The sequence below is a fragment of the Alligator mississippiensis genome, chromosome 3 (assembly GCF_030867095.1).
Source record: "Alligator mississippiensis isolate rAllMis1 chromosome 3, rAllMis1, whole genome shotgun sequence".
NCBI lineage: Eukaryota > Metazoa > Chordata > Crocodylia > Alligatoridae > Alligator > Alligator mississippiensis.
Genome location: NC_081826.1, coordinates 112,425,986 through 112,438,318, shown reverse-complemented (window position 1 = coordinate 112,438,318; position 12,333 = coordinate 112,425,986). Strand labels below are relative to the sequence as shown.

Below are 12,333 nucleotides of genomic sequence, written 5' to 3'. Positions count from 1 at the left end.
TTAAATACTAACAATAACAAGTGCTATACCCCTGTAAGGGAACAAACTTCCACTCATAGTAACATGCCCCTATCTAGGTACCTGGGAGACTCCCTGTAGTCATGTAGCACCTAGATAGCAGAGCAGGCAGTACTGGGAGCTAGGCAGGCCGCACCACATCTCAAATAGCTTCAGCAGGCAAGAGCTCTTTCCCCATAGTTGTCAGAGAGAGAATGTGTCTGCTAGCTATAGCCTGGGCTTATATATCCCAGAACCCTCCCTCCTGCCAGTCAGGTGATGTTGACAGGTGTGGCCAATTACTTCCTGAGGCTGTTACCCTGGCAACCTGCAGCAGGGGAGTTCTGCTTAGCCCCACGAGCTCCCTGGCCAGGCTTCTTCAGCTTTAAGGAGCAAGCACATCTTAGTGCCATGCTACACTCCCTCATTCAGCAAGGGACACACACTTTCTCTGATCTTCCTCTTGCTGCTGACATACTTGTAGAAACCCTTCTTGTTACTCTTCATATCCATTGCTAGCTGCAACTTCAGGTGTGCTTCGGTTTTCCTGATTTCACCCCTCCATGCCCCAGTAATACTCTTATATCCTTCCCTAGTCCTATGTCCAAGTTGCCATTTCTTGTAAGCTTCCTTTTTGTGTTAGCTCACTGAAGAATTCCCTTCTAAGCCAAGCTGTTCTTTTACCATACTTGTAAGTCTTTCTGTGCATTGGGATGACTCATTTTTGTATCCTCAGTAAAGTTTCTTTCAAATACAACCAGCTCTCCTGGACTCCATTCTCCCTTAGATGGGTCTCCAGCCCATCAGTTCCTTGAGCAAGTCAAAGTTTGCTTGTCTGAAGTCCAGGGTCTGCACTCTGCTGCTCTCCTTCCTTCCTGCCCTCAGGATCCTGAACTTAATCATCTCGTGGTCACTGCTGCCCAAGTTGCCATCCACTACTACATTCCCCACCAATTCTACCCTGTTTGTGAGCAGCAAGTCAAGAAGAACATGACCCCTAGGTTAGCCTCTCCAACATCTGTACCAGGAATTTGACCCCAACACTCCCTAAACCTTCCTGGATTGCCTGTGCACAGCTGTATTGCTGTCCCAACAGATGTCAGGTTGACTGAAGATCCCTATGAGAACCAGGGTTGGTGACTGGGAAAGTTCTGCTAGCTGTTTGAAGAAAGCCTCATCCACCACATCCTCCTGGTCTGGTGTTCTATAGCACACTGCCACCATGACATCACCATCACTGCTCTCCCCTCTAGCCCTAACCCAGAGACCTTCAATAGGCCTATCTCTAGTTTCACAGTGGGGCTCTGAGCAATCACACAGCTCTTTCACATAAAATGCACTCCTCCTCCTTTTCCCCTGAACAGTTTATACCCACCCACGACGGTATTACAGTCATGTGAAGTATCCCACCAAGTCGCTGTTATGCTAATCATATCATAGTTCCATGACTGTCTGAGGGCTTCTACTTCTTCCTGCTTGTTTCTGACTATACATTTGGGTACAGACACCTGAGGTGATTGGCCAACTGCACTGCTTTCTCAAGAAGAATGAGAAGACCTCCCTTGTTGCCCCTTCCTTCTTGCACTTCCCCCAGGTTACCCACTTCCTCACTTACCCTAGAGCTTTGGTCTCTAATCCCTTGGTGAACCTAGTTTAAAGACCTCCTCACTACATTAGTGAGCCTGTCTGCAAAGATGATCTTCTCTCTCCATCAGGTGGAACCCAGCTCTTCCTAGAAATCCTTCTTGGAACAGCATTCTGTGGTTGAAGAAGCCACAACCTTGGTGGCAACACCATCTGATGAGAAGCCATGCATTAATCTGCAGGGTGTGTCTACTCCTGCTTGGGCCCTGTCCCTTGACTGGAAGGATCAAGAACATCACCTAAGCCCCTGTCCCCTTCACCCTTGCACCCAGAGTCACTTTTGATATGCTCAGGGTCACTCCTGGCAGTATCACTGCTCACATGGATGAGCAGCATGGGGTGGTAGGTAGCCAGAGGGCCGGATAATCTCATTAATCCTTCTATGACATCTCAGATCCGGGCTCTGGGTGAGCATGAGACAACAGGTCAGGCTGGCATATAGATGCCTCCATCCCCCACAGAAGGGAATCCCCAACCACCACCACCCATCACTTCATCCTGGTGGCAGTGGGCTTGATCCTCCCAACTTTGGGGATACCTGGCCTGGCCTGGCCTCTTCCAGCAATGGAATATGTTCCTCCTCTGTTGATAGTGCTTTATATCTGTTCTCTAGGTTGACCACTAAAGGTAGAGATGAAGACTTCTGCTTGCTGCCAGAGGTCACAAGCTTCCAGCTTCCACATTTCTAGGAGTCCGTGTCCTCTTCCTTCTCTAGTACCACTTCTGCACCTTCCTCTGCAATCCTAGAGGTTTTCTTCAGCACTGAGTCAATGAAATCTTCATGGCAGAGGATGCTTTGGAGCCTCAGCACTCCCTCCTGTAGCTCTCTTGCCTGTTCCCTGAAGGACATCACCAGGAAGCACTTTTCACATGACAGGCACTCCCCCATCTGGCTGTCACTAGAAAGAACCTACAAGCCACAGTCTCCACAGTGCCAAACCAGAACCTGGGTGGAAGCCTCAACAATGAGCAGTCCTGTCTGGACACACACCTCACAGGTACAAGTAGAAAAAGAGCTGATAGTGGCAGTGGCTCTGGCATTGCAGCATCCTCCGACCATTTCTCTGGGTCTCTGTAGGTTAATTACTCTTACAGAAAGAGCTTATCTTAAAGGCTCCCCTTCAAAGAGGGGAATGGCAAACTGACCTGAGAACTGACCTGTGAACTGCTTGCAAACTGCCCTGTTTGCTCACTCCCTGGTTGTCTGGGGAGTCTCCTTTTATACCTTCCTGGGCTCAGACTGGCTCTGCCCCCTTATTAGGACTTTAGTCAGATACAGAAAGCAATGACCCAGCTAACAGCTCTCTCAGCTGCTCAGAGCATATACCCAAACGCACAGCCCATCAAACAAACACTCAGCAAGCCAAATACACAGAAACCCCTGTCTCACGTACCTTCCCAGAATAGGATCTGGTACCTGACTCCCCCTCCTCTTCTTCTTTTTTCCTCCCAGAGAACTGCTTGCAAACTTCCCTATTTGCTTCCCCTATTCATTTGCTCAACTGGTGGGGGCTCCCCACAGGTTGAGCAATTTGGCAGTGTGGGAGTGGCAATTAACACTGACAATGTTCTTCTGCTACTAAATTTCCATATCTATGGGGAGACCGCTGGGGTAGATAACATAATCTTGTGGACCGGATCTGGCCTGTGGGTCAGAAGCTGAGCACCACTGGTCTAGCAATACCAGTAATTTCACAATTCACCTGTCAATCTTCAAGTAAACATACTTGACCAAGGCTATAAGTACAGTCTTCATGTTATATCCAGGGAGAAAGCCAGAATGATGGGTCCAGGAGTCATAGACTCATAGACATTAGGGCTGGAAGGGACCTCGGAAGATCATCAAGTCCAGCCCCCTGCCTGAGGAGCAGGAAGTCAGCTGAGGTCATAGGATCCCAGCAAGATAAGCATCCAATTTTCTCTTGAAGGTGCTCAATGTAGGTGCTTGAACCACCTCCAATGGCAGGCTATTCCAGACCTTGGGGCTTGGACAGGAAAGAAATTCTTCCTTATGTCCAGCCTGAAACAGGTCTTGTAGTAGTCGATAACCATTTGACCTCGTCATCCCTTGGGGCGCTCTGGTGAACAAACATTCCCCCAGATACTGGTGGTCACCCCTGATAAACTTATAGGTGGCCATCAGATTACCCCTGAGCCTGCGCTTTTCCAGGCTAAAGAGCCCCATAACTCTCAGCCTGTTGTTGTAAGGTCTGTTTTCCTGACCTCTGATCATGCGCGTGGCTCTTCTCTGGACTCTCTCAAGCTTCTCCACATCCTTTTTCAATTGCGGGGCCCAAAACTGGATGCAGTACTCCAGCTGCAGCCTCACCAAGGCCGAGTACAAGGGGAGAATGACGTCCCAGGATTTGCTTGAGAAGCATCTGTGGATGCAAGCCAGCGTTTTGCTCACTTTACTAGCCACAGCATTGCATTGAAGACTCGTGTTCATCTTGTGGTCAATGATGACCCCCAAGTCTCTTACTTCCGTAGTGCTAGCCAGTATAGCACTGCTGAGCCTATAAGGATGCTGCAAGTTTTTCCTCCCAAGGTGGAGAACCTTGCATTTTTCAGTGTTAAACACCATCAGGTTCTCCCATTTGCTGAGCCTGACACAGAGCAAGGGGGGGGGGGGGAGGGTGGCAGTGGCCACACGCAGAGTGGGGGGTGGGAGGGATGGCGGCAGCTGCACACAGAGTGGTGGCCAAATGCAGAGTGGCAGCAGCGCAGGGTGGTGGTTGGCAGCAGTGGCTACCACATGCAAGTGTCCCCCCCCACTCATCCAGCAGGCCAGACACTCCAGTTAGTAGAGTGTGCCAGTTACTAAAATGCAGTTAACACAGCATTTACTGTACTACTGACCAGGCCAACAACATTCATCTGACTGTCTTCATGAAACATAACTGGCCTATAGCAACAACACTGGTAAAAGCTCTTTCCTAAGACTACTTACCTAGGCACTATTTTCAAAAACTCTGATTCAGTAAAGCATTTAACAATGAAATCATGCTTGAGATAAGCACGTGATTCAGTACTTTCAAGGTCAAAATTAATGTGGCGTCAAGTAGCAACTAAGCCCTACACGTGCTTGATGTTGGTCATGAGAACCATTACAATCTGTAGATGATGTTCCCGCTTTTGGTGACTGAAAATGAGTGTCCTTTGACCCTTACTCCAGTAAAAGTGGCCCACTGCTAAGCAGGCTGATTTCCTGCAACTTGAGTCCAACAGAGGGCTCCAGTTAACATATGTAATTTCTGTACTATTGAATTGGGTATAGAAAAATATAACCAGTGTTAGTTTATTTTCCTACATCCAGACAAACACCAATTCTCAATCAATTTACTCTTGTGACTTTCCACTTTTACCAGCATAAGTGACTGGAAACCAGTCTGTACCTGTAACAGAACAGAAATTTGGCACACATGGACTGGTTTAACCTGGCAGAACCTGGTCTAAGATTTGCCCTCCACACCAAAGGGTGAATGTGTGCTCTGTTCACTACTGATCTAAACTACATTGGTTACATAAAACTGAACAACTTAGATCAATTCTGCTTCAGGCTTTTTGGATGTCTGTAAGTAGCCAATCAGACCACTGTGATTTGTCTTGCAAGGAATGCAACATCTGCTCACAGCGTAGCCAGCTTCCTTATTTCAACTAAGTGACATGCCACCTGTATTTTCAGGTCATTACTATATCCCATGCAGAATACATAGACTCTGTACGTCTCTTCCCTCTAAAAAAGTAGGAAATTGTATTTTAACTAATGTTTAAAATATTGAGGTTGAAGAGATAAAACACTCAAAAATTAGGAAATTTGTCAATTAAGATCCAAATTAAAAATAGCATGTGCTCATGAAATTTAATGTATTCAACATGTGACAGAATGTAGCTGTATGAGAAAAATGAATTAATGCCTTAATTCAGACATTTCCTAACTTCTGAATACTTGATTTTGCAAATTAAATTGTTTTAACTTTAACTTTGTTTTAAAGAAGAGTTCAATTTTAATGTAGTTTCCTGAGGTTTTTTGTTTGTTTTTTTAAAAAACACAACACAAAAACTTAAGTATTGACCAAACAAAAACTTTCATCAAATGAAGCCATGGTGATTTCCCAATACAGGTCATCAGCAAAGTTGGAATCTGAGATCTTTAGATTTACAGCACAACCTGCACTACTGTTTGAGCTGAGTGAAACTAAAAGAAGAAGCTAGCACCTTTGTAGATCCTCTGCTACAGAGGGATGGAGTGGGTTTCACAGCTACCTGCTAAGTAACAAAGAAATGTGGAGGCACAGGTCCCTCCTGCATTCAATACCAGATTATATTTCAGTGCATTCTACTGATCAGACCATTTTGCTCCTGTTTCTTCTGTCTACTTGTTTAACCCATCTGCTCCAATTCGTAGACATAATCTACTGACTCCTATACTTTCACCTTATCTTTTAACAGTTTTTGACACACACACACCTTTGGGAAACCCTCCTGCGTACTCCAGTGTACATACTTTGTCCACTGTGACCCTGAAGCCTCCTTGCAAAGAAGCATTCACCTTACAAGAAGTCTCCCAAAACCTTAAAAGTCTACATTTGTTACATACCCTGGGAGTATATAACACATTTTATCCATTTTTACTCTTTTAATGGAAAACAAAAGATCTGTAGAAACCAACCTTTTCCAAAGGATCAATATCAGAAGCATTTTTTTATTATCCATAGCAAAGATCAACATTACATTTATGGGTTAATTTATTTGGTAACTGTTGTAATTACTGTGTACAAATAATTTTCTAAAGCTTTCTACTACATAACAAATATAGAGAGATATACTAAAGAAATGATGAAACAAAAATCTATAATGCTTACCCCCAATGCTGGCAGTCTTTGTGTGCAACCGACAGCAACTTTTAGCTTCCAGTCTGTTTCACCATCAAGCTGGTCAGTTCGAATAAAACATGAACCTTAAAATTACAAAGAAAAAAAAATTCAGATAAGACTATTGGTTTTCATTTTATTTTATTTTTAGATTCTATAAAAAAAAATTAAAATACTTTTCTAAACAACCCTTGATCCAAAAACCTAATGGACTTTTCATTAATGTACACATCTTGTATTGGTTAAGTCAGCGGTTTTCAATCTTTTTAGACTTGAGACACCACTTACGGCTAGGAACAGACATTATACATAAACTGGTTTAAGTGAACAGAAACTGGTTTTAACCTGTAACAGAACAGATGCTCATTGAACACAAACCAGTTTGAAAATGGCTGAAACTGGTTTGAGATAAACCTGGTTGAATGTAGTATCTGACTTAACTGATTTGGGTCAAACCAGTTTATGCAATGCCTGTCCCAGACCCCTTGCTGGTTTAAGATAAATCAGACACTCCAGTAGCCCAGCATGTTCTCTGGGTTGGGTGGGGCTCTTTGCCCCACAGCAGGGCTGGTTCTCCCCTCTGCTTCCCCCCCCCCACATTTGCTGCTTAAGAAGAGATCCAGTGGTGACATGTAGGGGGTGCATGGGGGTGCACACGCACCCCCTGAGAGCACTGGCGCACCCCCTGACTGGCTGTGTTTGCCACTTTGGTGATGGGCAGGGGGGGAAGGCGAGACCGCTGGTGCCCCCCCTGCAAGCACTGGCTGGGGAGTGGAGTGCCACTGCGCTCCCAGAAGCAGCCACAGCCACTCCCAGAAGTGAGATTGGCCACAGGGGGACCCCCCCTCCCCCCAGTCAGCAGGATTGGCTGTGGGGACACCCCCCTCCCAATCACTGACTGGTCACTGGGGGAGCATGTGGCCCCCCCTGACTAAGGCGGCACCAGTCGCCCATGCAGAGATCCCTTTCTCATCTCTCCCACAGCAGGGACTGTAACCAGCATGTGGTCTACTAGCTAATGCTGTATAAGGCAGATAGGGCATTATGGAGGTAATCAACATCTCAGCTGGTAATGTCCCTGCATTCCTTCCTTTGCAAAAAGCTGTTTAAAAAGAGCTTGTAATGAGTGAGGCTTTGTTTTCTGATGGAATGTGAAATGCTGATAACAGAGCTGATAGATGCTCTGTTATCAAGACGGGAGGGAGGGAACCCCTCCCTAATCACAGTGTCCTGCCAGGGCCTGGCCACGCCCCTCTCAGGTCCCTGCAGAAGGAAAAGGAGGGCTGCTCTAGCGCCCCCCAGCTTCTAGCCTGAGTCACTGCAGGCATGTGCCTGCATTTCTGGGATGCCTGGTTACAAAACTGATTTAGCCTCGCCAGGTTAGACTAACCTGCAAAGATTGAATCAATTCAGCCTCAGGCTTTCTGAATGTCTGTCCCTAGCCTATGAGACTTGAAGCACCACTCAGACAATGTCAGTTCTTAGTTCTCAGACACTTTCTGGCTACAGAAAAATAATAGAGCAATTCGCTGATTGCAAAGAATACAGAAAGACAACAGGTCAGAATATTTTCAACGCTATGGATTCCTGTTTAAAAATCTCTGGGTTTATCTTGTACACCTAACAGCATCAACATTGTGAGACAACCTGCAGCACCCTCAAGGCAATTCAGGCTGCCATGGCACTCTGGTTGAGAATCAATGGGTTAAATGCTTTTTGAAAGAGGCGCCGAGAACATGACAGTATTTCAGTAGTTTTCAGGATAAGAATAAAAATACGTATGCACATAATCAGAAACATTCTACATTGTAAATATTTTCACATTGTATATATTCAGTCAGTAAATTAAATATGCTGAGCAAAATAAATTTTAGGTGCAACTCCCTTGACTTCATAGAGTTTGAAGCAGGGATAAGAGGATTTTGTTGGTTTTTAGAATTGATTTACAACTGCTTCTGAATTTTGTAATCGTTTTAATATCTCAGAACTGCAGAAATACTCAGGCTGCTGTCCCATTTAGCTGATGGGATACTACATACTTGTTAAACTTACTTCTAAAACTGACCCAGCTCAACAGAAATGTTAAAATTACCATATTTACTTGAATATATAGTCAAGTAAAGCATATTTAATTGAATATATATTCAAGTAAAGCTATGCTAAAGCAGGGAAAATAAATCGGGGGGGGGGGGGTCAGGTGGCCCCCTTGCCATCTGCCTCCACAACTTCTTGCAGCCCCTTGCCTCACTCCCCATCAACTGTCAGACCCTGCTTTCCCTGAGCACATGGAAGTGAGGGGCAAATTTGAAAATACTGTCTTTAAAATAAACAGGCCTATACTAATTTGCATACAGACAAATTACTATAGGTACCCACAGACTTAGTTAATATAGAATTGATGCATTTAACCTGTTTTGAAACTGCTGCAATTTTAGCACAGGTACTCTGAAAACACACCTTTAAGCTGCACTTTTGTACCTACTTATATATAATATAAGCTATGCATATATTAGTTCAAACCCAAAAGGCTCAAGATTTACCATATAGATCATTGGGCTGGGAGCCAGCTGAGTCAATGGTGTTTCAAGCCATGTTGACCCCACTGCTCAGTATGTGTGTATACTCCAGATCCCCACACAAAGGATCTATGTGCTAGTTAGCCCCTCACTCATGACTGGAACTGGGTGTTCTTGTCACAAGTCCTAAGATCCTCCAAAAATTTATAAGCAGATGAAACATAGGGCAACCTGGTCTGATGTTTGCCAGATATTTAAGGCTTGTGAAGAAGCAGGAATCATTGGAACTGGGAAAGAAAGGCACAGTTCAGCTGTGGGACTGAAGAGGAATTCAAAATATATTCAATGTAATAGCTCACCATGACTTGAAAAAGAGTTGAAAGTTAAGAGGGACTGAGTGTAGTGGGCATTACCATATATCTTATTCAGATGGGCTGCACTAACTTATCCTTCTGGTCATGGATGACTGGTGCCTCTTGAGTTAGGGGGGGCACGTGCCCCACCCCCAACACCAGTCAGCAACCAGCAGCTGATTCCACTGACTGGGGGGGCAAGTCTCCCAGCAGCCGATCTCACTCACCAAAAAGTGGCTGCACCATTTCTGGAAGTCCCGGGGCTACTTTTGCTGGTGGCCCCGTTCCCTGGCTGGCGCTTGCTGGGGGGGAAAGGGAGGCACTGGTGCTCCCACTTGCCCCCCTGCCCACTGGCTAAACAGGAAGTGTGGCCTGACAGGGGGTGCACTGGTGCTCTCAGGGGGTGCACGTGCACTTCCATCACCCCTGCTTCTGGTAGGTTCCCATCAGCAGCTCAGCATTTTTGTCTAAGAGCAAATGTAAGAGGAGGAGACTTTTTCCCTCATGCTGACTGGAAGGGAAAAACCTTCTCTTATATTCAAGAGAAACTTCTCTTATATTCAAGTAAATATGGTATATGTAAAGGAAACTCCAAAATAAATGTAAGAACTTATGCAGAAATCACAAATCTAAAACAATAAACTTTTGAGCATGTTCTACTAAAATTATAATGAAATTTCATATGACATAGAAAAGAAAGTTAATTGCATGACAATTTATACAAAACCTAAGCTCTACTGCTAAACAGTTAGAAAAATCAAGGTTGGGGGAAAAAAATAAAGATAACTGCTTTCTGGATATGGTCAAGACTGGTACACTACTATTCTTGTTACTTAACTAACATTCTAGAAAAGCTACAGCTGGACATTGCAGACTATAAGATTAGAACCTCTTAGCTTTATGCATGACTGATATTTACAGCTTATTTGCACCCTTCTTAAAATTATTGTTATAACATCAAATGTATTACAACATCACTTCTCATCCCTGAAAGATTAGAAGAACTAAGCACTGGTACACTATACACAATTACAACTAAAAGAGAATAAAATTGTCTTCTTAAGTGATTTATACTAAATTTAAAATGATAATCTATTTTAAACGTATATACAATGTACATATTAGGCTGTACCCATTTAGCAAACTTCATAGCCTTACAATGCAATCTATCCCATTAAAATCTTACTTAATGCAATAGTTTCACCTCTATAGATGATATGGTAGCAATTAGAAACATGCTCACTGGCAAAGGAACTTCCCTTGTCTAGTTTGAGTTCTCTTATATGGACAATTAAACAATGAGCTAAAAGTAGTACCTCTCACAGGCAATGTACCAGAAAGGGAAGACAAAATTAAAAAAGGTATTGTATTACAGGAAGCAGGCTGACAAAGTGCCAGAAAGTACATTTTGTTTGGGTGCCCAAATCCAAATGAATTTAGTGTCACAATCAAAGTACGTGGACTCCGGTGTAAGTAAAGTCTAGCACAACCCAATGTTTTATTCATTAATGCCTGTAAATTTAGCAGCTCATTGAGCTAACTGTCTGAAAGGACATGGTTGAGAGAGAAGGCATCTGAAATTATATCTGACCTGAAGGTGGCATTTTCACAGAACACTCATTTGAGAAGTGTGTCCTTGATAAATAACTGCATGTCCATTTGGTACATATTAAATAAATCAGTTTTTTTAAAACAGAACAATGCCTATTTTTTTAAGACTTTCAAAATACTTCACAGGGAATGCACAAAAAATCTCTTCCGAAGTTCAGTTTCAAAGAACCTATAAAATATTAATGCCTTAAAAGCTGTTTTTGGCCTTTGGACGCAACGCTCAATGTATTTACCTTTCATAAAATATGAAAATATTATAAAATAACTTTTGAGGAGTCTTTTGCCATGTATGGAATGATAATTAAGGGTGAAGTACCTAAGAACACCAGAATCCCACTGTACATTCCAATCTATGGCATAGATCACCAGTCTACTTTCCATCATACTTTTCCTATACAAGACATTTCATGGTTCTCTTTACCCTTCCTGTCAATGGCTGCTCTCATCCATCAGTTTCATTTAGAATTATACTATAGATCAATGCAGTTCAAGACCAATGTGGCTCCCAATGAATGGTTGACTGCACATATATTCATTTAATAGAGCTCACACTATGACATGTATTGGCCAGCTGCATTTCCTCTCCACTTCAGCAGTTAATTTCATCAATAACTTATCTCATAGCACGTTTCCCTCTTATCCAGAAAAAGTGACTGCTTTGTGCCAAGTCAGCTTTCAATAATGATCACGGTAGCAAAACTGAAACAATAAAGCTTTTCCCCCATTTTGAGATAGTTCTTTATCAGTATTGACAAAATAACTTAAACAATACTTGGAAATAGCATTTTTAAATTTATATGACTAAGGGGTAGGTATGCAAAATTACACAATTGAAAATAAATAATGTCTGATAGGAGTGAGACAACTCCATATGTTTTACACCATGCACTTATAAATACTGACATAGCATACATAATACTTTCTGAGACTGTATCTATAAAATATAATTTAAAAGGTAAACCAAAACATCATGAAAAAGCAGGACTAAAAATGCAATAGTTAGATGGCAGCACTGAACGACCAACATACATTCAATCAAAAATTTGTACTGTTTTAGGTTTGAATGAATCAAACTTAAAAACCCCATGTAATAGCACTGGATTTTTACAAAAGAGACAACATACATACTGAAATATGAGTGCTATATTTCTGTACTGCATATACATAAAGTGACAATTCCTGGATCCACTAATAACATGTTTATTCAAATTCAAGATAAGGTAATTGTTCCCTAGTCAACATGGAGAAAAAGAAATTGTGTCTTAGATTTGAGTATGGGATGGGGCAGGCAGCTACTGTAGCTCAGTTTCTGGCTCCGTCTCTAATCCAGGGGAAATC

At 43.1% G+C, this 12,333-nt stretch overlaps 1 protein-coding gene across 4 annotated transcripts in view; it reads right to left on the bottom strand.

The window, feature by feature from the left end:
• The window catches only part of ATP9B (ATPase phospholipid transporting 9B (putative)), a 343,595-nt gene that overhangs the window by 183,965 nt on the left and 147,297 nt on the right, over positions 1 to 12,333 (bottom strand). For 3 of the 4 annotated variants that reach the window (XM_059724300.1, XM_006258252.4, XM_006258251.4), the window contains one exon: positions 6,507 to 6,601. The exons of the other annotated variant lie outside the window; for it this stretch is intronic. In XM_059724300.1, coding sequence (XP_059580283.1) covers positions 6,507 to 6,601 — 95 coding nt within the window. The remainder of the gene's footprint in view (positions 1 to 6,506; positions 6,602 to 12,333) is intronic. 4 annotated transcript variants of the gene reach the window in all.